The sequence below is a fragment of the Corvus kubaryi genome, unplaced genomic scaffold, assembly GCF_017639235.1.
Source record: "Corvus kubaryi isolate FWS band 111438036 unplaced genomic scaffold, C.kubaryi_AGA036_p1.0 split1-37355, whole genome shotgun sequence".
Taxonomy (NCBI): Eukaryota; Metazoa; Chordata; class Aves; order Passeriformes; family Corvidae; genus Corvus; species Corvus kubaryi.
This window is the reverse complement of record NW_024582078.1, coordinates 3257819-3280500: the sequence shown is the minus strand read 5'-3', so window position 1 is coordinate 3280500 and position 22682 is coordinate 3257819. Positions and strand designations below refer to the sequence as shown.

Below are 22682 nucleotides of genomic sequence, written 5' to 3'. Positions count from 1 at the left end.
ATCCCAGCGTCATTCCCGGTGGTTGTTCTTCAACGGAGAGTTGTGGGAAATCCCAGGTGTCTGTCTTTCCTAAAAGAGTGATGGAGCTGAAAAAGCAGCTCTCCTGAGCAGTGCCAGAGCATGGGGAGATGAATTCACCTGTTCGTGCCCTGACACCTGGACAAATGAAACCCATGAGAAAGCAGATGAACAGAATCAAAGCCCTGAGAAGCTCCCCTTTGGCATAAGCCAATATTTGAGGGAGGACAGTGAGCAGTAAAAGATCTTTCATCCGAAAATGAACGACCAAATGTCACTCGGCGTGACACACGTGCTGTAGGGAAATGCTGGTGCTGTCCCCCAGCCGGGATTGAGGGTGGCACCAGCAACATCCAAAGAGGGAGAGAACAGACCAGAGCTATAAACAATGCTCAGTAAAAATGATCTTGGGGACAAACTGGGGGGATTTAGCAGCACTGAGGTCTGAGTTTGGTGTTTCTGGCATGCCCAGAAGGACACATCAGCCCTGGGATGCCGGAGTGACAGCATCTGCTGTGTAAGGACACCACAGAGAATTCAGAAAGTTTCACCAACAAGAATCACGTAATTCCTCAGAATTTTGACAAACAGACTCAGCACAGTTTCAAGTGGGGTTTATTTGCAGGCATGGCAACCGATTTCCACAAGACTCACTACTGGCTGTCAGTAAATTGCACAATACACTCAAGAACCTTTTTCTATTCAGCAACTCCATATCTTGCACAGAAGTTTCTTTACTGGTAAGGCAGAAAATATCACCTCAAAAGGAAACACGGATTTCTGAGGCCTGACATACCTGCTGGGACCTATTCTTGGAACCATTTCTCACACTGTGCTCCTCATTTCAGCCAGATCCACCAGTGGCAGCAGCCCTGAGACTGAGGTTTATGCAACATCAGCTGCACCAGAGTCCTCCCAGCCAGCACTCAGCGCTCATTCCCCACATTCCCTAGACAAAAAAAATCTATAATTTAAACAATAATTTTATGGCATGATCACAGCTTATGTCTGCCAGCAAGAGAAACCCTGCTAGGTTTTCCCTTGGAGCATCCTTTGGTAGCAGTCAGCGAGGGCGATGCTGATTTAATCAAACTCGTTATTTCCGTCTTAATGAAGACTCTGCCACTGTCCCTGGCTGGCAAAGCTCTCCATGTCAGCCTGGATGCAGCTGGAATTGCTGAGGGGCTGCGCTGATCCAGTGATTTACTGTCCCTCTCATCTCTGCTGTGTGCAAAGCCCCTGCAGCTCCTCAGCCCCGGCCGTGGGTCGTTAACGCCGCCCACTAACGAGATTTCTCCATCCAGTCCAGGAGGATGTCCAGCTCCCCCAGGGACTTCATGGCTGCAGATGTGACATTCAGCTACAATGACATAAAGGATCGAGCTGTAAGCAGAGACCAGCAGTACAACCCAACATAAAGAGAATTTAAATATAAATTTAAATGGTGTTAATTACCAGGCTCAGTCATCAACTCACCCCTTCGTAGTTTGCAAGTATTTGCTTGAATTTCTCTGTGGATTCCTCCCCACACACGCAATTATTCTGCTCATGCTGGAAACATAAGATTAACTCATTAGTCTGGGCAGTTAATTTTTAAAAATGAGATTTCAGTTTCTCATTTTGCTGGGCATCATAGACTGAGACTTTGTGGAACTGTGGGAAAGGCTGCAGGTCCCTAAATCAGACTTTAGCTAACAACAGCTGACTTGGCAGACTCAGGGACAGGACAAATATTGCTCCTGGGGACCAGTGGGGGAGTTTGCTGGTGAGATATAAAAATCTCTCCGTGGACAGAACGCTCTTCACATCACTCTGCTTTGTGTTCTCATTAAAACCATTTCTATAAATAGAGACTTTGCAGCTTTATGGAGCTCTCAGGCTGGTTCATACATGAAACAGTAACAGAGGAAACTCCACTGGAGCAGTACCCAAGACTTACACACTGCTCGAGCTTCCTCCTCGCGCTGAGGAAGGAGTTGGCGATGCTGCTGATTTTCCTGTTCACAAACGAGTCCTCGGTCCTGCAGTGCTTGAAAACTTTGTCCACGTAGAAGGTGAAGAGGTGATGAGTGATGCAGCATCTGTCTGAAGACTTTAAGAAATGGATTTAGTGACTGAAAGGCCTTCCAAAGGGCTGTAACCTGCAGTGACTCTCTGGGATAAAGCATCTCTAACAGGAAGCCTGTTGTAGCTGAGCACAGCAGGACAGTCTGACTCAAAAAAAGCTTCTTCAGTGGTGCTTGATTGAAGCTGACAAAATATATGGGAAATCATTTTAGGCTGGTTTTCCAGGAGATCCATCCTCAGCAATTCTCACGAAATAAAAGCAGCTGATTTTGCAGCTGGGTATCAGAGGCTGAGGCCTGGAGCAGTGGCCTTTGTCTTGTGCTTTGGGGTGTGAGAAAGCTGAAGAATACTGATTTCTGATAGATTGCACTTCCCAAGGTCACATTCACCTGCTTTTGGATCCTTTAAGGGCTCCCCAGCCAGGGCCACCTACCTTAACCTTGTGTAGGGACTGTGGGTGGGACAGGATGCTCAGGGTCCGGATGGGGTCTCTGGATTGCTGCAGAGAGGACAGAGGTGGGCATGGACCTGCTGGCTCCAGAGGGTATCCAGGAGCTGCCAAGGGCTCCCCCAGCTCCCCAGGACCCTGGGGAATACTCACAATATTGGCTTTAATTGCTGTGAAGCCAGCCCTGATCTCTGTCATGCTCATGGAAACCCTGCAGGCTCCGAAGTGGAAGATTTTGTCCCCAGCTGTCGGCATCAAATTCACCCAGCAGGACATGGAGAAGAGGCAGAGGAACAAGGGGGATCCTCTCATGTCAGCTGCCTGGGAGACCGGCCCAAGGAAGAGAATATTCCTCATTATTTTCCCAAATAACACAACTGTGATCCATATGAAAATAGACACATTTTATGTAAAACTTGTACATCTGTATTAAAAACCCCATGCTCATTAGGGTCTCTTACCCATTTCTTTTTTGCTCCCCCTGAGCAAGAGAAAAAAAATCAAATGAAGTCAAATATTGAACAGAAGAGCTCAAAAAGCAGAGGAAAATTAAATAAAACATCAGTTGAAAATGCATCTAAATAAACAGAGGTCTTCTGAAAAAACGTTTTCAGAAAAATAAATACAGTGAAATTCAATTTTTAGAAGTCTACTGACACAGAAGCAGCAGGAGGTGCTGAAAGGAGCAGACCCCAAAGTCTGATCCCAAAATAAAGTGTTTTCCCTCTGGAACAGCAGAAGTCAAACACAAGTTTTGTTAGCATTGAAAATTAAGGTTATTAATGAAAAAAAATACTTCAGAGAAAATATAGGAATATTACATTATAGGAATGCAAGGAAATACCCAGAAGGACAAAGAGCAAAGGGATAAATTCAGGATCTTACCTTGTTCTTCGGTGTGGGTTCGCCTCTCTCACCGCTGTCTGACCTGGAGGGCTCCAAAGGACCCGTTTTTATCCCGGTACCAGGAGGAAATAACTCTTGGATTAACTTTTGGGATTTTTCTTGCTTTTCCTGGCATGTATTTCCCTTTGTAATTTGCTGAATTAATGAGCTCGTGCAAGGGACCAGCTCCCTCTCCCACAGGTGTTTCCCTCACCTACGGAGGCGGGAACTCTTGGCATCACTGCATGGGTTTTCTTTTGGGAAGAGGGATGTGACCAAAGGAGGGACAATCCTGGGGGTCACATCCCCAAAAGTCCCCAGCGTGGAGCAATGCTGACAATCCCCGTGGAGAGGGGCTGTTCCCAGCTCACCACGGAGGTGTTGGGATGGGGGGAGCTCAGAGGCATCACCCCACAGGGTGCTGGTGGTCCCAGCACCCCAGGGCCTCTGGCAATGGACCTGGTAGAAGTGGTGAAACCAAGTCCAGGGCTTTTCTCCATCAATGTCCTGGCACAAGTGGCCTTCCCCTGCCACTTTCAGGGAATCCTGGTCCCAAATCCAAGAAATCTTTCCCCCAGGTTCAGGGAATCCTGGTCCCAGTCTCCTCAATGGCTGGACACTTCTCCGTCCCGTGTCCCCGGTGTCGGAGACGCAAAGAAACACGAGGTCAGGGATTTTGGAGGACACAGTCCCACCCTGCTGGCAGGAGAAGCTGTTTCCAGGGTCACAGGTGATTTAGGTGATCATTATTCACAGTCCAAAGCTGTCACCCTACAGGACAGAAATGTCACTGACACTTTCCGAAGTCCCCCAGCCCCGTGGCACAGTGACACCCGCGATCATCCCACCACCAGCTTTAATTGCTGATGCAGCCCAGGTCCTCGAGCAGAGCAGGCACATTCTGTTCCCAGCATTTCAGCTCCAGGCTGTGCCCAGGGAACCAGGGTTTGCCAGCTGGGCACACTGTCACACAGATGTGGCAGTGCTGGTGCAAACCCCGGATCCCTGCGCTGTTGGTTCCAAGGATGGTTTGGTTGTTCCTGTAGCGCCTTTGGAGGGAGCTTTGTTCAGTCTACAAACAAAAATGTGCAGCTGAACAAACTCCTTGGAGTTCCTGGGGCTGGGAGGGATGGCCAGCTGGACTTAGAGGGCACTGGGGTGGCAAAGTCACCCCTCTAATCCCAGAGGCAGCCTCTGGAGCGGGTTCCTGCTGGGAGCAGCAGCCCCTGTTGCAATGCAGGTGTATCTCGTGCCTGTGGGCCAGGGCTGTCCTGCACAGATCTGCTGGTGACTAATTTATTTATTGATAACCAAGCTCAGTCTTGAGCGTAGATCTGTCACCAGGGGAGGACTAGGCAAATGGATTTTCTGCCCAGGCTAGTCAGGGTATTGCACATGGGATTGCTGAAACTGCCCCAAAAGCGCCCACCATGCCTCCCTCAGCCCGCTGTAGGGCAGCCTAAGGGCAGGGCCCAGGCTGCAGCAGGCCGGACTTGCCCTGGCTGAGGTGTTGGAGGGATCTGGGGCAGCACAGGCCTGTCAATCCCTGCCTTCCTCCCCTAATTCCCAGCTGCTGCCTGGAATTGCAGCAAAAGTTTCGCTGGGAGCAGAGGAAGTGGCAGCATTCCCGGGAGCCCGGTGCACACCCAGCCCAGTGAGGAAACAAGGGAAGAGGCAGTGAGTTCTTACTTCATTATGTAAATGGCAGATGACATGAAAGGATTTCTTGCTTTTCGGTTTTTTTCCTTTTGGTAACCGAACTGACGCCCAGGATGGGTCAGCCAAGTGCCACAAGGCAAGAAAGAGGTGTGGATTAAAGGCTGTGGGGGAACTGGAGGAGAGATGCTGGGAAGATACAGGAACACGAGGGAAATGTATTATCGGGGTCCAGGGCCTTGTACAGATGTCTACATGGTCCTGGCTGTGTCCCTCGGCCTCTCTGTCCTGTCACCGACCTTTTGCAAAGCAGAGGAAACAGCAGGACCCTCACCACAAGGGCAAGAAGGAGGAAAAACCCTATCGGGGTGGGGGACAACCCAGAGAGATTTTCATTTTTGGGTTTTACTGTCTGTGAAATGGTGGTGATGGGGCACCCCAAGTGCTGGATGTGGGGGATGTCCAAAAGCCTCTCATTTCAGAGCAGGTGGGGTGGAACCAGCAGGGTTCCCAGAATGGTTTGAGTTGGGAGGGATCTCACAGACCATCTCGTGTTCCACAAGCAGGGGACACCTCCCACTGTCCCAGGCTGCTCCAAGCCCATCCAGCCTGGCCTTGGGCACTGCCAGGGATCCAGGGGCAGCCACAGCTGCTCTGGGCACCCTGTGCCAGGGCCTGCCCACCCTCAGAGGGAAGAATTCCTTCCCAAAATCCCGTCTATCCCTGCCCTCTGCCAGTTTAAAGCCATCAGCACGTTGGACCAAACCCAGATGGAAGCAAATCACCCCAGCTTGGCTTTCCCCAGGCTGTCATCAACCTGCCAGCTACAGCAGCATGAAAATACCCTCAATAAAACAGCAAATCATCCCTCTTTTGCTCTGGGAAGGAAGAGGGAAAGAAGAAAGAGGGATTTCTGAAACTCAGCATTGTGACGCTGCAGATGAGCTCAGTAAAATGGGAAGTGATTCCCTCAGGCACTCTCGGAACAGTTAAACCCTTCGGGCACCGCATGCTGGGAATGGGGCAGGGAGAGCGCTCCTCTCCCCGGGAACACTTCCAGGCTGCCCCCAGCTAACGGGGGAGGGCTCCTCCCTCGGGATTTTATGGCAGGCACGTTGTGACAGGGCACCCTAAGAGCAGTTACGACCCAAATAACAAGCCAAGGCAGCAGAGAGGGTTGTGAGCCAGCTGCCCTCATGCTCAGGAATTAAAGCTCAGCCCTGGGCATCACTAACTTTTCTGAGAAATCACCTCTGCGAAGCCCGTGGTGAGCAGCGCAGTCCCACATCACACAGGCACCAAGGGGCTGAGCCGGGAGCAGAGGGAACATCCCCAGTGCGGCTGGGAAGTAACACTCAGGGGAAGGAGCCTCTGGGACCCCGCTGTGTCCCCACAGCTCCCAGCGCCGCGGGGACGATGCTCAGCCCCGCCAAGCACCGCTGCCACCGAGCAGCGTCACTGCTCTGCTGACAAAACATCTCCGGGGCAGCAGAAAGCACCGGGCTGCTGCAGACCAAGGGCTCGGGGGAGTGACGAACCCAGGAGGCGATCCCGGAGAGCCCGGGGGCGTGACAGGGACGCGACACTGACTCAGCCCCGGCCGGTTACGCTGGGAAACTCAGCTCCCAGCCCTGCTCCATCCATCCCCTGTGTACCCCACTGGTGTTGCTGGGGGTCACTGCAGTCCTGATCCTGCCCTCGCCCAGCTCAATTCGTTCCCAATAATTCATTTCAAAGAATTCATTTCATCCTAAAAAAAATTTCTAAAAATCCTTAAAAAAATTGTCGTCGAGCTGTGCTGATCTGAAGGCGCCCCGCTCTCGAGCACTGGTCCTAGATCACGTTCAACATCAGGTTTCCAGTAAAGCGTTTCAGGGTGATAAGGCACCAGTTTCAATAGTGCCTTTCAATGCACTTTTTGTGCTCTAAGAAGTTCTGATAACACTCGACAGCCCAGCCTTGGTTTGACATTCTTTGTCATCGCCCCTATTTCACAGCAGCTTTAGGTAAACCATCATTTCAGATATGAGGCTGATAATGGTTTTTCTCAGGTCCCCAGAGCCGGAGAACCTGAGTGAGAGAAATGCTCCCACAAATTTTAATAAAGGAAGAATTGAGCCTTGAGAACAGCATCCAGCAGCAATATCTGGGCTCAGGAACCTTCCTGATCTCCTTCAAGAAAAGAGCTGCAAAAACCAACTCAGCCACGTGAAACAGAAATGTTTGCAGGGTGTAACAGTGCCCTGATAATGCTGTAGCTCACCAAAACCCCTGTCAGAGAATTGTGATTCCAGCGGCAGAAGGAAATGTTTCCACTTGGTTTTTACGCACTGGAGTAATTTCTTGGACACTTGCAGTGGTGTGATTTGTGAGCCAGCCCTGCCCTCAGCGTAGCTGGGTGTCAATGGCAAGGTGAAATGCAGTGCTCAGCACCTCAAAATTCAAGACTTAATTGTGAAGAAATCCCTGCCGCTCCAATCCAGAGCGGAAACCTCGTTTGAACGAGTGCTAACCTGGCGCGATCCTCCTGAACGCAGGCGCCAACAGCAGCACCCTCCAGGTGCCACCCCTGGTGTCACTCTTTCCGTGAGCTCGGCACCGACGTTTGCTCTCCGTGATGGCAACGCCCTATGCCAGCCCTGAAAATCAGACTGCTCTTCTCTCCCTTAATTAGTGCAGCTCGTTATGGGCAGAAAGCCTGGCCAGGGCCAGCACCAGCCCTGCCTTCACCCACCCACCCTGCAGTGCTGCTAACAGAAGTAAAAAAAAATTGTTTTTCTCAGTAAACTCGCCAAATGAGTCAGAAAAAACTCAGTGAGGAGCTACTGCTGGAGAGGTACAGCGTGTACCCTCTCCTCAGTCACGTTTCAAGCCACAACCACTTGAATAATTCTGAAAATCAAACACTGGGTGCTGCCTTGTAGGAAGCAACAGGCTGAGCGTGGCTCGGCGCAGGGAAATGCGCTTTTTATTCAGCCAAGCTCCAAGAGGCATCCAAAGCCCAGGGAGCAAAATTCAGCTGCTTTCCAGGATTCTTCCCGAGAGCTTCACGGTGCCCAGGACTCTCAGCAGCTTTAGGATGGGCAGAGCAGCTCCTTTCTCAGCTCTGGGGGCCTCAGGGACTTTTGGAGAGCCTGGAATATGTCCCTCACCCCAAGACAATGTCCCTCATCCCAAGACAATGCCTGAATCCTCCTGATTTAGGGCACCGCCCGTGGTTGTCCCTCTGGGGCTCTTCCTGCCGTTGTCAGACACCAAGAGCCCGGCCCAGGCTGTCCCCAGGTGCAGCAGGAAGGGGACAGTGCCACGTCCCCCAGGGAGCATCACCCCAGTGCTGGGGGTGACCCTGGGCTCCCCCTGTCCTGGCTGGAGGTCCTTGGCCAGGTCAGGGACACGTCCCAGCCATGCAGGGCTGCACGTCCCAGCGATGCCACCTCCTGTGCCACCTCCTGCCCGGAGCAGATGTGACACTCACCCTGTGACTCACCGATGGCACTGCTGCTGCTGCTGCTGCTAGGACAGGATTTCACCCCGAGAGGGGAAAGAAATTGCAAAAAAAACCAAAAAAAGGTGCTTTTCTGTTTTTCCTTCCACCTCGAAGATTCGCCTCTGAGGAAGAGGAAGAGCGTGGTGGAGGATCACAATCGACAACTGTTCTGCAGAAAATTCATTTAGTCACCAGGGTGGGGGGCGTGGAAGGTTAGATAATTGTTTCCCCTGCTCTGGCAAAATGTGAGCTTGTATTTTGGTTATCATAAATGGCATCTTCCCCAAAGGGAAACGCATATTTCAGGCTTTTAGAGTCAAATAATACAGCACAAAAAGCTGCTTCTTTTTCAACTATCCAGCACTCAGGTCCCAGCTGCCACCTCTGTCTCTGTGTGAGCACACCCAAAGTGCCCTGTGCCCAAACCCAGGCTGTTCATGCTCTGTGTGATGCCAAGGACCAGCCCAGGAGGGCTCAACTCACCTCTGCCCAGTTCAGGGACAACCGGAGAATTAAATTGTCTGGGCCAGGGTTTGCTGGGATCCCCATACCCATCACCCAGCTCTCATACTCCTCCCATCCTTATTTTCGGAGAGCTCAAAGCTGCTGTGACAGCAGAAGTCATGCAGGGCATTTCACAGAAATGCAGAATCACCCAGGCTGGAAGAGACTTCAGGATCATCCAGTCCAACAATCAACCACAGCACCCCCATAACCACCCTTAAATCATATTCCCAAAAGTGGCTTTTGATGGAAAACCAGGCTTGGCTGAGGCTGGAGCAGCCGATGGATCTGGCAGCCCCACACAGCACCCGGGTTTACCCCGAGGGTGAAATGTGCTGACACTGCAGGCAATAAATGACAGCTAATAAAGGAGAAACTGAGAGCTGGCTGATATCAGCCCCGTTTTTGAATGATCCAGGGAGCAAATGAATCACTCCAATAGCCACTCAGGTTCAGCTTTCACCAAAACTGAAAGCTGTGTTTCAGTAAATTCGCTGTGGATTCTGTACGCAACCGGCTCCCGGCGCCGGGTTTCGGTTTTGGGTTAATATTGCCCCTCTCAATTTCACAACCTCACCGAGCCAAGGCTGGTTTCGGGATGGATGCACGTGAGCTTGGGGAGTTCTGCTCCAGCTCTGGCCCCAGGGCAAGGAGAGATGGGCAGTAAGGGACAAGCAGGGAAGGCTGGCACATCACAGCCACTTGGCTCCAACAATTCCTGCCTTATTTGATAACACATCCTGTGGGAAGGGGAAAATCCAGGAGAACTGGGCACTTTTTGCTTGCCTCTAGGTGTAAATTCTTGTAAAATCATGCTCTGAAGCAGGGTTAATTTTTCCAGAGGCTCATCCTCTTACCAGTTATCCTGGATAGCTCTGCCTGACGGGGAGCACCAGCTCGGCCCTCTGTCCCCTGACCTCGGGGAGCACTGAAGGCTCTGGAAAATGCCAAGCACTTCCTCACTGCACAGCCCCTTTCAGCCATCAATATAAACCAGGGGCACTGCGAGGATTTTGAGTCTTCATTTGACTTTATCTTTTCCGCAGACGCTGCCGGACACTCCCGAGGCGCAGGGATGAAGGGCCCATCCCTCCTTTCCCGACAGCAGAGGAAGTTTGCTTCAGATCATTGTTTCTTCTTCTTCTTTTTTTTTAATCTTCTTATTTTTAAACACCATTTTCAGTGAGGGGTTTTCCACCATTCAACTTCATCTTCCACTTCTCAGTTACAGTCCTCAAAAGTGACGGGGAGAGCAAAAACAAAACACAGACACAAATGCCTGATGCTGTTAATGAAATAAATCTTCCTCAGACTTCCACAGAAAGATAAATCCCAGGGAAATTGGTGAAGAGGCTCAAGGAGAGCAGTGCTGAGCAGGAGTGGAGTTGACACCCCAGTTCCCATGGGGAGCAGCAGGATTTCAGGAACTGCTTTTCAGTGGTTGAACTCCACTGCTTTCAGAACTCAATTTCAGCCCCCACGGCAGGGGGTTGGAAACAAAGGACCTTTGCAGTCCATTCCAACTCAAACCACTCCATGATTCCATGAGTTTCTTTGGGTCTCCATAAGCAGATATCTGTCAGGAGAAGGAGGCTGGATTACCTGTTCCCTCCCTAAAAAAACAAGAGAGAACAGAAGGGGGATCTGAAGACTTCCAAAAGCCTCCGAAACCTCTGAAAAGCTCGTCTGGTGGATCATGTTTTGATCAAAAAACCACAGCAAAGCCTTTGGAGCAGAAAGATACAGTGGCAGCACGTGGAAAATCCCCTGGCAGCACCGAGGACGCTGCAGCATCCCTCGAGCTCCGAGGATGAGCCACCATCCCCATCCCCGGCCAGCGCTGAGCCGCAGTTTGTGGTCTGGCAAAGAAAACCCAGGATTTCCAAACCCTCCGCGTGAGCGCTGCACAAAAACCACCCCGAAACCCCACGGTGTGAGTTGCCAGGCCAGTGTTGGCTCCAGGGCCTCGTGCTGCTGTGGAAAGTGAGTGGAGCTGGCTCTGAAATTCACCCTGGGGTCACACGGAGCTTCCGAGCAGCGGCTTTGCCTTATCTGATTTCTCAAACCTTGACAAGGAGTTTCTGTCTTGTGACCCCTCAGCACAATAAATACGCTGGGTTTGTGTTATTGGTCAGAGTGTTGGTGCTAAACCATGACAAAGTCAATATTCTCCAGAAGATCCACCCATCTTCTCCCCAAGTAATACCAGAACAAGAAAAAAGAAACTCCTCACAGCAGCACTTATGCAATGAGCTGCTCAGGGCAGGAGTTGCTCAAAATTGCTTCTGTAGAAGGCTCAAAAAAAACCCCAAAGGGCACTGGAAGTGATATTTGGGCAATGGATTATATATTCAGGGAGCTTTTTTTGCATACCTTTACACTTTTTAATTGTCTGCGGAGAAACTCACCTGAGTAAACCTCACTTGGAGCACACAGTCCCCACTGCTGAGACTCCAGTGCCAAGGTCCCATTGGTTTCTCTAAGGACAGTGCTGTGAGCATCATAAAATTCCTGTCAACAGCTGATTTCAGGGCAAAATAAAAGAGATAAAAATGTAACAACACCTCTGTTTGCTTTGTGGAGTGGGCAAAGTCTCACGTGGGTGATGGCAGCATCACTGAGCTCACCCATGACTCCTCACACCCCTCAGAGAGGGGCTTAAAATGGCAAAACTCATGGAAAATTGGGAATAAAGCACAGCTGGCTCTTCTAGGTTGGCAGAGGGCACCCTGGAATTCCAGGGGGGATAGTAAATAGGGATGTTATTCAATCTCTGCCTTAGGCTGCAGCAGAAATGCAAATATTGGGAGGTTTATGCAGGCAATTAAAAAGTGCAAATATTTCTCAATTAAGTTCATCACCAAAACTGAATCTGCAGAGGGGAGAAAGTCTCCACCCCTTGATTCTTTCATGTGCCAGTTCCAGAGAGTTCCAGCTTAATTTAGAACACGTGGAAGTTCTAGACCTTCTAAGAACTTCTTATGTAATTCTCTCTCTGTGTCGTATCAGAAATCACATCAAAGCCATGATTGATTCATGATTAATAATCATGAATCAATCCTATTTCTGGACAAGATAAACTGGTGACATTGGTTAAATTTCCAAAGAGCAATTTGGGATTTACCTGTTGAGGTCGATGTGAGTCACGCTGTGAGTCCCACCAGGTTCCCACATGTGAAATGTCCAACGTCACGCCCCGCCAGCTGGAAAAAATCTTGAAAAAAACATGAAGCAGTGCACTTGATGCTTCACCAGGAACTGTTAGTCATCAGCACTGGGCTGCTGAGGGAGCAGATGCCATCGCTTCAAACACAGGGTGAAGGAAAGGCCACCAAGGCCCTACTTCCCCCGCGAGCGTCACTGGCAGCAGATCATCCGGATCTGAAGGGATGAGAAATGGGGAATTTCTGAACAGGAAAGAAAGGAGAACACCACTGTGACAGCCTGGAAATGTAGGGGACCCTCCAAGTTATGTCTAGAATAGACAGTGCAGAAAATCACAGAGTCACAGATGACTGAGGTTGGAAAGGACCTCTGAGATCATCGAGTCCAACCTGTGACCGATCCCCACCTTGTCACCAGACCAGAGCCCTGAAGGCCACGTCCAGTCATTCCTTGGACACCTCCAGGGATGGTGAAGCCCCTCCAGGGATGGTGAAACCCCTCCAGGGATGGTGAAACCCCTCCAGGGATGGTGATACACAATGTTCCTCTGTCCGAAAGCAACAGCAGAGACCAAGATGGCAAAAAAAGTTTAAAAATTCTCACATTAAACCTTGTCAAGGTAAGAAAAGCCCCTTCAATTATCAGGGCCCGGTGCCACCCTGCTCCAATGATGGGACCCTGAGGATGTCTGACCCCAAGCCGTGCCCAGGACCATGTCCAGGACCATGTCCAGGACCATCCTTTCCTCATGGCACGCTGTGGGAGAAAGTGTTTGCCCCCAGGCCTCTGTTTCGGTGCAGAAGCAGCGTTTGCTGCCCCGTTGTTTCTTGTGAACTCGCTGCTCTCAGAAGTTTGTGGGAGGTGGGGTAAAACTGCACGAACGGCTTTTGAGTAACACATTCTCCTTCCTGAAATGATCTTCTTGGCAAAGATGAAAGCTGTTTCCTAAAGATTCAGAGATACACCCACGCGGCCCGGACACTCTTCAGGCAAAGGTGCTTTCTTCATTCATGAGCGCCGGTGTAGTAGCGCAGTCACCGCCTTTCCACAGCGCTCAGCAAGGCTGACTCAGAGCGAAACTGCCCCGTCAAGATCTCTGACGAGGCAGAGGAAACGCAGGTAAACACAGCAGAGAATCGCCCTGCGCAGGCCAGAGTTTCCTCTGCGGAACGGGCACGGGTGCCTGACGCTGCTGCCAGCCCCAAAACACAGCCCGGGGTTCCAAAACGGGGAGGAGGGAATTGCACAAGAGCCGGAGCGCTGGGCGCGCTCGGGATGTCAGACGTGACCTCACGGACAGCCCGGGGTGGCTCGGAATGAGAGAAGCGTGGAAACGAGCGCTCAGCCCCCGGGCAGGGTGGAAGGAGGCTCCTGGAGCTGCGGGGCTGATCCAGCTCCTGCTGGTGCCAGGGCACGCTCCCAAAGCCCCTCTGCCTTGCATCCCGTAAAAATACCAGCAGCTAAACCCACAGCTGGCCCTTCCACTGCAGGGGAGTGCCTGGGGCTGCATCCTTCCCTGAAGGGAGCAGGATTAGCTCCAGGATTTGAGGATCACAGGATCCGGGATCACACAAACCAACCTCACGCATCAACTTCCATGCCCTGACGAAGCTTCAGCAGCCATCCAGGTCTTGGCACTGAAGATTTATTGACCCCTGGCAGGTTGAAGTTAATGCAAAAGAAGCAAAGGCATCTCCCCGTGTGGGATCCCAAGGAAAGGTGGGATCCTGGCTGTGGGAAGTGAGTTTAAGACTGATTCTGTCTGAGCTTTCTGCCCTTCTCCTTTCAGATGGATTCTGCTGGTGGGAAAAACCCCATGGCTGTGTTAGAGCAGGGGAAGAAAAAAAGGGCCACCAAAAACATGACCCAGGCCATGATTCAGCTGCACTGATGTCCCTGCAGTGGTTCCCCGGGAGCAGCTTCCCCATCGCCTCTGGAAGAGGTAACACAACAGAAAAAAGGAAAACAAATCACAAAATCCACACTTTCCCTGCCTCAGACACTCCAGCTGCTGATGTTTCATCCCCTTTGCTCTTACACGTGTGCATGCCAACCATTCCTCTCTCCTGCCCCCAAAAATAAAATGAAAAACTCTCAGTGTGCAGGAACAAACAATTCTTTGCATTTTTCCGGCGATAAATTCCCTCTCAGAGGTTCACAACTTCAACTTGAAAGAAGATCAGTGCCATGAAGGAGATGAGAATTTAAGGGATTGTTCCCTAATGGAGGAAGGCTTCCCTACTGGGAAGAACGAGCACTTTTAAAATAGCATGAGGGATTTCAAAGAAAACCCCGTGATTTCAGAAAAGTAGAATTTATCTCCCTTCTCACTTTCTGCGATGCCAAATTCCTGAATAAATAAGTGAAATCTTTATCCCAAGGAAGCAGGGGATGTGGACTAAAATAGATATGGAAAGAGAGGAGAAAAGAGAGGGAAGTGGAAAATGGGGAGACGTCACAGGAATTCTCTGAGGCTCCACAAGGAGAATTTTTATCACAGCTGGGACAATCAGTCCCAGCTAAGACAGCTGCTTGGATGGGGCTGCTGTCCATTTCTAGGAAACAAAATAGGATTTAAAAGCCTGGAAAATGAGTTTTTATGACCTGCTCATGCACTTTAACACCAGGCATAAAAGTAGTGGCACAAACCCTGCTCCTCCCCTGGAGGATCCACAAGGGACCAGAGCAGGACTGGAATCCTCCACTGGGATCCCCTGATCCTGTTAGCTTCCAGCTGAGTTTTGGGAGCACCAACTGAGCTTGCTGAGCAGTGAAAATTCACACTGGCTTCAGCAGAAATATGCATTAATGGAAGAAAATTAAAATTAATTAAAAATGAAGATTTCAGATGATTATGTGCATTTGCAGATTAGAATGCCAAAGGAAGAGACAGAGAATTTGTACAGTTCGTGAAAAGCAGTTCTGCTGAGTGATGCTCTCTGCAGGTTTGATACTGAGATTTAAAAGCAACAACACTTTTTTTTTTTTCCCCTAACCATATAGCATTCATCTAAAAATAAAAAATGGAACTGTTAGAATGAAGTAACCTCACACAGCACCTTGGCTTCTTCGTGTCTCTGCAGCTTTCCTCCTCAGCCACAGCTAAATTTACAAGAAACAAGCAATGTAAAAAAAAAATGCAGAGTCTAAGCACAAAAAATCGATGGGGTGTGAGTAGAGGAGGGGGGTCAAAGAACAGGAAACCCAAGTTGACGGGAACCCAAGTGACATTTGGGCTTAATGAATGACTTAAAACCCCAATATTGCTCGTCAGGAAATGGGGAGAGGAAATAGACTGATGTTTTGAGAGTATAAATTAGGGGCTCCATCAAGGTGAAAGCTGCAGATCTGCTTTATACCCTCCTGTGGAATCCCTCCGGGAGCTGCAGCAGAGGGAAGCAGCCCTTTCCCACAGCATGAGGACCTGCTCCAGGGGCACAGCCATGCCCATCCTGCTCCTGCTGCTGCTGGGCACGGCGCCTGCCCGCGCCCAGCCCTCCTGCCTCCACTTCCCCGACCTCCTGCCTGCCAAGCTCAGAGAGCTGAGGGTCAAGTTTGAGGAAATTAGGGATTATTTTGTAAGTATCACCCTGCTGCTTTCTCCTCGTTCTGCCTTTTTCGCAATGTTCTGGGATCTGGAGGAGGGGGAAGAGCTTCCTCCCAGCAGAAATGATTTGGCTGCGTTGCGTTACGGGTGAGCAAGAGCAGCTCGGTTTCACTGCTCAGAGAGAAAATCTGCAAGGCTTTTCTTCCTAGTTTTAATTACAATGAACTCGAGATTTCATAATGAACCTTTGCAAACCTTTCTAGCCAGGCTTCCCCAGAAATGTTGCAAACCAAGTTAATCACTGAATTAATAGGAAGGAAATTGTCTTTTCTTTAGGGCACCAAGGTCCAGCCCTGCTGAAGTCAGTGCCAGGTGAAAAGGGAAACCTTTTGCTGCAGATTCTTTCTTTGAAAGAACCACAAAAGCCTGCACTGGGTATTTTATGAGTGGAGGAGCAGAGCAGTAACTGAGCACCTGCTTTGGTGCCTGTGCAAGGTCGCTGCTCTGCATCACAGGAGCCTCAGGGCTGCTGAGCAATCAGCACTCGGTGCACTCAGAGCATCTGCCATGGCATCAGTACTGATAGAGGCGCCTGGTCACAGCTCTGTTGCTGTTTTAGTCCATGTCAGTGTGTTCTAGCAATAAAACAAGATAATTCTCCAGATTGAATCTCAAGCTGATGTCATGGCTTGTATTCGTTACCAAACAAACACAGCCAAGACTTCAGATGTAGAGCTTGCTGTGAACCTCCCAGATAATGTTGGGAAAGAATATTTTTAACCTCTCAGGACAGCTTGGAAGCCTTTGATGCTTTGGGTGGTGCCTGCCCACCCCACCGCAGTTGGTGCGACAGAGGCACCTCGGGAAAAAACTCCCACTTTCCCCATCAGCTGGAGGCTTACAGGGGTAACAGAACCAGGGGGATTAAACCCTCCTGCCCTGGCAGAGAGGTCGGGGTGACTCCCAGGGGCTGCCACGGCTCTGACTCCTCTCTGAGGAGCGTTGGTGTCTGCAGCAGCACCTCACACAACACCACCCTGCCCAGCTGAGGCGAGCGAGTGGCTCCAGCTCAGCTGGAGCAGTTTGACGTTAACAAAATCAATGTCACCAAAGGTTGTGACTGCATTTTCCTGCTGTCCTGACCTGACAGTCCTTGTGCTGCAAGGATGAGGACCAGAGAATTGGTGACTACTGTGCCTGGTGTCACGGTGCTCTGCACGCTCCTGCGCTGGGTGCCCTCTGCCTTTGCTGCAGGGAGACCCTAAATGAAGACAAGGGAAGGATCATTTGTTAGGGCAAATTGAAAGAATTGGCTGGCTGCCTGAAAAACTCATTTTTAACTCCATCCTCCCCCAGCAATCGAAAGATGACGACCTCAGCATCCAACTGCTCAGCTCCGACCTGCTGGAGGAATTCAAGGTAAGAATCGCATTCCCTCGCGAGTTCCTTCTCCTTCCCCATCCTTCCCCGGCGTTTCATAAGAGGGGAAGCCAGCTGGAAACTGGGGCATGCGCTGCTGTCACGCCAGGCTGGCTGTGCCACCCTGCAGGGACACGTGTGGCTGCGGCGGGGCTGGCGCTGCTTCCCCCGCAGCCAGCGCGGCTCCCACGCCCGGCTCTGGTTTGTACAAACGCCCACACCCCGTGCTGGTGGCCATCCCCAACCAGGCTTCCCCCTCCTGTCGCCCCAGGGGAGCCTCGGCTGCCAGTCGGTGTCAGAGATGATGGGGTTCTACATGGAGGAGGTGCTGCCCAGCGCAATGAAGACCAGCACGCACCACCAGCAGAGCGTGGGCGACCTGGGCAACCTCCTGCTGAGCCTCAGGACCATGATGAGGCGCTGTGTGAGTGGGGCTCGGCAGCACGGGGGTGGGCAGGGTGGGCAGAGGGTCCCCAGGAGCAGGGCAGGTGCAGGAGCAGGGATCCAGGCAGGCAGGGCCCTCGAAGATGGGGTTTGTGCTCACCATCAGTTAAATGAGGATGGTGCAGGAGCACCACGTGCAGCCAGCCCTGCACGTCAGAGCCCGGCTGAAGAGACAAAGAGAGGGCAAGAGGAGGTCTGACCCTTACCTCGATGCTGGGGCTCCCAAAATCACACCTGCTGCGGCCATGAGTCCATCAGTGCAGTCAGCCGGGACAAACCCTGTCCCAGACACAGGGACACAGGGCTGGGAACAGCCTGAGGGTCCAGGCTTGGGTCACTCCGGCTCCTTCCATCAGAGCCCGGTGCAAAGCAGCTGGAATTGCTGCCCCCGTGGCCCCACAGGGGAAGGGGAAGGTGGGGAGCAGCAGTGACAAGGGACAGGAGGAGGGGACAGCCACCACCACACCCCTGGGGAGGAACCCCTGGGCTGAGGCCACTGCTCGTGTCCCTTTGCAGCACAGATTCTTCACCTGCGAGGACAGGAGCAGGAGCATGAAGCACATCAAGGAGACCTTCACTAAGGTAAGGCCACGCTCAGGGGCTGGGCCGGGATGGGAGGAACCTGCTGCCACGGCAGGGCAGAGATCTGAGAGTGGAGAACAGAATCCCAAAAAGTCTTTAACCACATAAATTCTTGCAGCAGAGGAATCCAGAGGGCAGTGATTGAAGGGTGGGAATTCCCAGGGGATCGGGCAGAGAAGCTGGAGGTGTCCGTGGAAGGAGGACTTGTCCAGGCATTGTACATCCCATATCTGTGACAGTCACACTAAACACACCCGGCTTTCCCTGCAGATGAACAAGAACGGAATCTACAAGGCCATGGGAGAGTTTGACATCTTCATCAACTACATCGAGAAATATTTGATGATGAAGAGAAGGAATTGAGAGCACCCCTGGGTCTGCATCTTCCACACCAAATCCTGCTACTTGTTCAAAAATCACTTTAGGCTGCAAGAGCTCAAATGAAATTATCTCAGGGTTCAGGTTAATAACTTCCAGCTTAATTTTGTATTTAAAAGTTTTTTTTTTAATAATTGAATTTATTATTTATTACTTCAAATACCTCAGTGTTGATGTTTACAATGTGTTTTGAAGAAAGGAGTGATGAGCTTGTAAATTACTATTTATTGTTCGATATTTTAATACTGTTTATCATAGTGCTATTTTATTCATAGCTTCAAAACATCCAAAGCAGCATTATTCTGGAGGGCAGACAATGAGCTGAGCTTATCCTGAGTGCAATTCCACTCCTGATTAGAAGCAATTCCAGCTCTCAGTTCAACAAAATTTAATTTTAAGCAAATGATCCTCTCCTCCTATCCTATCTCTCTGTTTATTTATGCAATCAGGTGCTTTTATGTTTAGGAGGAGAACAAGCCACAGCAACAGCTTGGTTAACTCCACCTTAGACTTCAGCCTGTAGGTTAGTCCAGACTAAATTTTAAAAATTAGTAGTAGGAATGAAATGTTTGGTTCTAATAGAACTTGACTTAAATATCGCTCAGCATCTGCCTTCCAGAGCTGCTGGGTCGGCCACTCTGCACTTTCCAAAGTTAACCTTACTATTTTCCAGTCTCTGATTGGGTTTTGCTCACTGTTTTACTGTTGTTAATCTCCTCGTAGAACTTAGAGGATATTTTAGTTAACCACCATTTTAAGGTGGCTTGGGTAATTTGCATTCAAATCCATGCTCCCAGCACTGCCGATATTGGGATTGGATTTTTAATCCCCACGAGCAGTGGGAGCAGCTCCAGTGCCCCAAAAGTGGCTGATTTTAGGGCTCAGCTTCCTCCTCACCCCGGCGTGCTGCGCTGCCCCGGGAGGACACTGAGCCCGAGGAAAAGGCCACAACCCCAGAGAGGCTTTTACTTCTAACATTTAGGAGTGAAAGGGCCCCCACCCGATGAAACACTGCCAGTTTGGTGTTTGCCGTGCAAATCCCGGCTGAGGAGAGGTTCTCTATACCGCATTTACTCTTTGTGGACATTACGGAGGCGGCCCGCCCGCCCGGGAGCTCGGCATCCCGGAGCAGGGCAGCAACGCTGCTCCGTGGGTCGCTCCTCCTGCTGAAAGTGCGGGCTCAAGGGCAGCCAAAGCCTGTACAACTTAAATTAAGCTTCTTCCCAGGGCACATTAAGCTCCCACTGAGCCAATTTTGCGCTTGTTTTTCCCCCAAACACCTTGACATCGATGTTGCGGGAGAAGCGAGGACAGCCCTGGAGCCAAGGGCAACATCGGCTCCTCTCCTGGGGGGTCCCACGGCCTCTGTCACTGCGTGAACTTTCGCCTATTTATCTGTATGAAAAGAAATCCTTTATTTTTGCTAATAAAGACTTCCTGATGAATCAAGCCTCTGTCCTGTTCTTGCGAGCTGTTAACGGGGCTGTACATCAGCCCCAGTGCGCGGATGCTGTGCCCGGTGTCACCGCGCTGGGAAAGAGCCCGGCGGGCACAGATCCAGGTGGGAAGGACCACCAGGGAGGAATTGCATGTGTTAACGACCAGGGAGGTGAGAAAACCTGAGGTCCTCACATTTAAAAGCAAATTTCTCACAAAATACCTGTTACTCATCTCTTACAGCGGAGAAACGCCAGCCCCGGGTAATTCGCGGGTCTCTCCAGGCTCTTCAGCCTCTAATTAGCAACTGCTTCAGGCAGCGTCCTTTTTAGAGCAGCATTTAGAGCTCTAAATCGTGCCCAAATATCACTGATAATCACCAGGGCTTTCACCTCGCTTCCCCTGATTTACAGGAGAGAGCACCGCTGCCTTCCTTTGTCTGCCGGGATGTTTTTAACTCCGCGTTTGTTCTCGGGCAGGACCAGACCTTGATTCCCGATCAGATCGTAGATACCAGCTCAAAACCAGACTAACACAAATTAACACCAGAACTGCTCGTTTCGCGCAGGCTGGGGGTTGTGTACTTGTGCAGGTGGATCCATGGGCACATCCCGGACAAATCTGAGCGGGAATTTACAGCTCTGTTTTTCCTAAACCCAGAACTCAGCCAGCAAAACCATCTCCAAATTCCGGCTCACCGACAGCCCAGGCACCTGCCAGGGCCACATTCCTATTTCACTTTCGAGCCTCTTTCATTTTCGCCTCTCTCAGCCCTTCACTTGCAGGTCCAGCAGACTCCAGGCGCTTATGGCAGTCGGAGTTTCCTTCCTCACTGGATTAGGATCAAAGTTTTTCACTCAATACAACAATTTCAAAGTCTGCTTCTGCCCAGACTCCAGTCTGATGTGGGTCAGTGGAATCGCTGCCTTTGCCCCAAGAGATCATTGACGTTCTCAGCCAAACCTGCACTTACAGCTCAAAGCACTGCTCTCTACGTCTGCTGCACACGCTCCCCTGACCCCTCTGCACCTATTTCCATCCCTTTTCCATAAGTTTCCTTCCCTAGAGAGGCAGGAAGCAGCTCTCAGAGCCGCTGTCACCAGCTCACAGCAGGAGATCGAGGACCCTGGGCCGAGGAAAAGGGCAACATCAGCTCAGCTGTGGAGAGTTTCTCAGTAAAGCTCAGTCAGTCTGCTTCAATAACCACAGGAAGGAGGCAGATGGATCCTCGTGCAGCACAGAGAGAGAAGGTTTCCTGTTACCTGATGGAGTTGTTTGATTCAGAAGGAAAAGGAGGCAGAACAAGCCAGCGCTCCGGCTGGAATGGATGATCGGCGTGGGACAGGAGGTGGCACAGCAGAGAAATGCAGCTGAGCCCCTCTGGTGATGCCTGAGGTTTTAACCTTTATATTTTTCAAATTCTGCACTGCTTGGTGTGTGACTCTGAAGTTTCTTGTAGCCTGTTAATTTCTGCTCTCTCATGCCAGGTAGACACAACAAAGCCTCTCCGGCCCTGCTTTCCAACGACACCCAGACTGTCCTAGGCCAAAAGTATAAACCAAAGAGCTGCAAAGGGGGGTAAGCTGAGGGGAAAAATGAAGCTTTAACTGGAGAATGAGCCCTGCTAAGCAAATGAACCTAACCTATAAAAGAGTGAAGAACTCGTGACCTGGGGTCCATTTTGGGTCCATTTTTGAGAGTGGCTTCAGGGTCCCCAGGGGGTACCTTTGAAGGCCTTTCAAATAAATACCTCTTTTAACCTTTACTGCTGTCTAGTCTCTGTTTCTAGGAGGCCTCTTAAGGCATCATTGACACTGGGCTGGGAAGCTGCGAGGACCATGGGGAGCTGCTGCAGGGCTCCCAGCACAGGGCACAGCCAGGGGACCTTTTGTGGTAGATTCCTTGCAAGCCACACGCAAAGTCATCTGTGGCATTTGTCACGGGAATCACGGGGCTGTCACGGTGCAGCTCTGGTGGGCAAAAGCACGCAAAGATCTCTCTGACTAAACACGTGCATCATATCCCAGAAGTTTTAGGAGGGGTGTTCTGGAAATCCCAGAAGAAACCATCTGGGAAAGCAAAGGCAGCATGTGTGGGGAGAACTGACATTTCCAGGGGAGGAGCAGCACCTTGAATCATCCACACCGTGTCCTCCAGCAGCGTTTTCCCATTGCTGGAGCCCTGTCCACAGCAGTGCCAGAACACATTGCTTAAAGAAACAGCAGAGAAAACCCCAAATGGCAGCTTGAAGAGCTGGGAGACTCAGGGCAATTCATCCAGGTGACTGAATTCCATCCAGAACGCTGGCACCAGAATCACCCAGTGTCTCTCCAGGCTGCACCCTGTCTGATATTGGGTGCAGGCAGCAGCTCTGCAGATCCCTTAGATCTCAGCATCAACTAAGCCAAAAATATCAGTGTTTGGGGGAAAAAAAACCAGTAAAACCCAGCCTTTTGCTTCTCCTGCCTCCCCAAAAGGCATGGCTCCTCATCCCCCAGGGCTTAGTGCTGATGTAGTTCCTGCCAATCTCAGTGGCAGTCTGGGTGTTACAGTAACAGCACAAAGCCGTGGCGGAGATCAAAGGTGGTGGTTTCTGGTTTTGTTATCCCACAGAAGTTGGGTTTCCTTGCTGGGTATCCTCGCCC

At 50.8% G+C, this 22682-nt stretch overlaps 2 protein-coding genes and 1 long non-coding RNA gene across 4 annotated transcripts; 1 reads left to right on the top strand and 2 right to left on the bottom strand.

Moving 5' to 3' along the window:
• Positions 1 to 615: 615 nt before the first annotated feature.
• Positions 616 to 5646, bottom strand: LOC121657683 (interleukin-20-like). The gene is made up of 5 exons (XM_042013664.1): positions 2687 to 5646; positions 2519 to 2584; positions 1958 to 2110; positions 1495 to 1569; positions 616 to 1378 (listed from the first exon to the last, which is right to left on the bottom strand). The coding sequence occupies exons 1-5, from the start codon at positions 2888 to 2890 to the stop codon at positions 1301 to 1303; spliced, it is 576 nt and encodes a 191-aa protein (XP_041869598.1). The 5' UTR covers positions 2891 to 5646; the 3' UTR covers positions 616 to 1300.
• Positions 5647 to 7810: 2164 nt separating this feature from the next.
• Positions 7811 to 17513, bottom strand: LOC121657697. The gene is made up of 4 exons (XR_006013694.1): positions 16921 to 17513; positions 12190 to 12268; positions 11474 to 11586; positions 7811 to 10678 (listed from the first exon to the last, which is right to left on the bottom strand). It is a non-coding gene; the product is annotated as an uncharacterized LOC121657697 (long non-coding RNA).
• IL10 (interleukin 10) lies at positions 15589 to 20045 on the top strand. Of its 2 annotated transcripts, XM_042013666.1 has the most exons (5): positions 15589 to 15808; positions 17134 to 17196; positions 17468 to 17620; positions 18157 to 18222; positions 18493 to 20045. In XM_042013666.1, the coding sequence occupies exons 1-5, from the start codon at positions 15647 to 15649 to the stop codon at positions 18583 to 18585; spliced, it is 537 nt and encodes a 178-aa protein (XP_041869600.1). In that variant the 5' UTR covers positions 15589 to 15646; the 3' UTR covers positions 18586 to 20045. The 2 variants fall into 2 exon arrangements, with proteins under 2 accessions (XP_041869600.1, XP_041869599.1); XM_042013665.1 differs by having other exon boundaries at positions 18157 to 18572.
• Positions 20046 to 22682: the final 2637 nt, after the last annotated feature.

Coding starts and splice junctions, on each gene's coding strand:
- LOC121657683 (XM_042013664.1), bottom strand. CDS start 2,890: ATGAGGAATATTCTCTTCCTTGGGCCGGTCTCCCAGGCAGCTGACATG. Junction 2,111..2,518: donor AGTCCCTACACAAGGTTAAG/GTAGGTGGCCCT, acceptor CATTTCTTAAAG/TCTTCAGACAGATGCTGCAT. Junction 1,379..1,494: donor TACTTGCAAACTACGAAGGG/GTGAGTTGATGA, acceptor ATGTCATTGTAG/CTGAATGTCACATCTGCAGC.
- IL10 (XM_042013665.1), top strand. CDS start 15,647: ATGAGGACCTGCTCCAGGGGCACAGCCATGCCCATCCTGCTCCTGCTG. Junction 15,809..17,133: donor AGGAAATTAGGGATTATTTT/GTAAGTATCACC, acceptor ATCCTCCCCCAG/CAATCGAAAGATGACGACCT. Junction 17,621..18,156: donor GGACCATGATGAGGCGCTGT/GTGAGTGGGGCT, acceptor GTCCCTTTGCAG/CACAGATTCTTCACCTGCGA.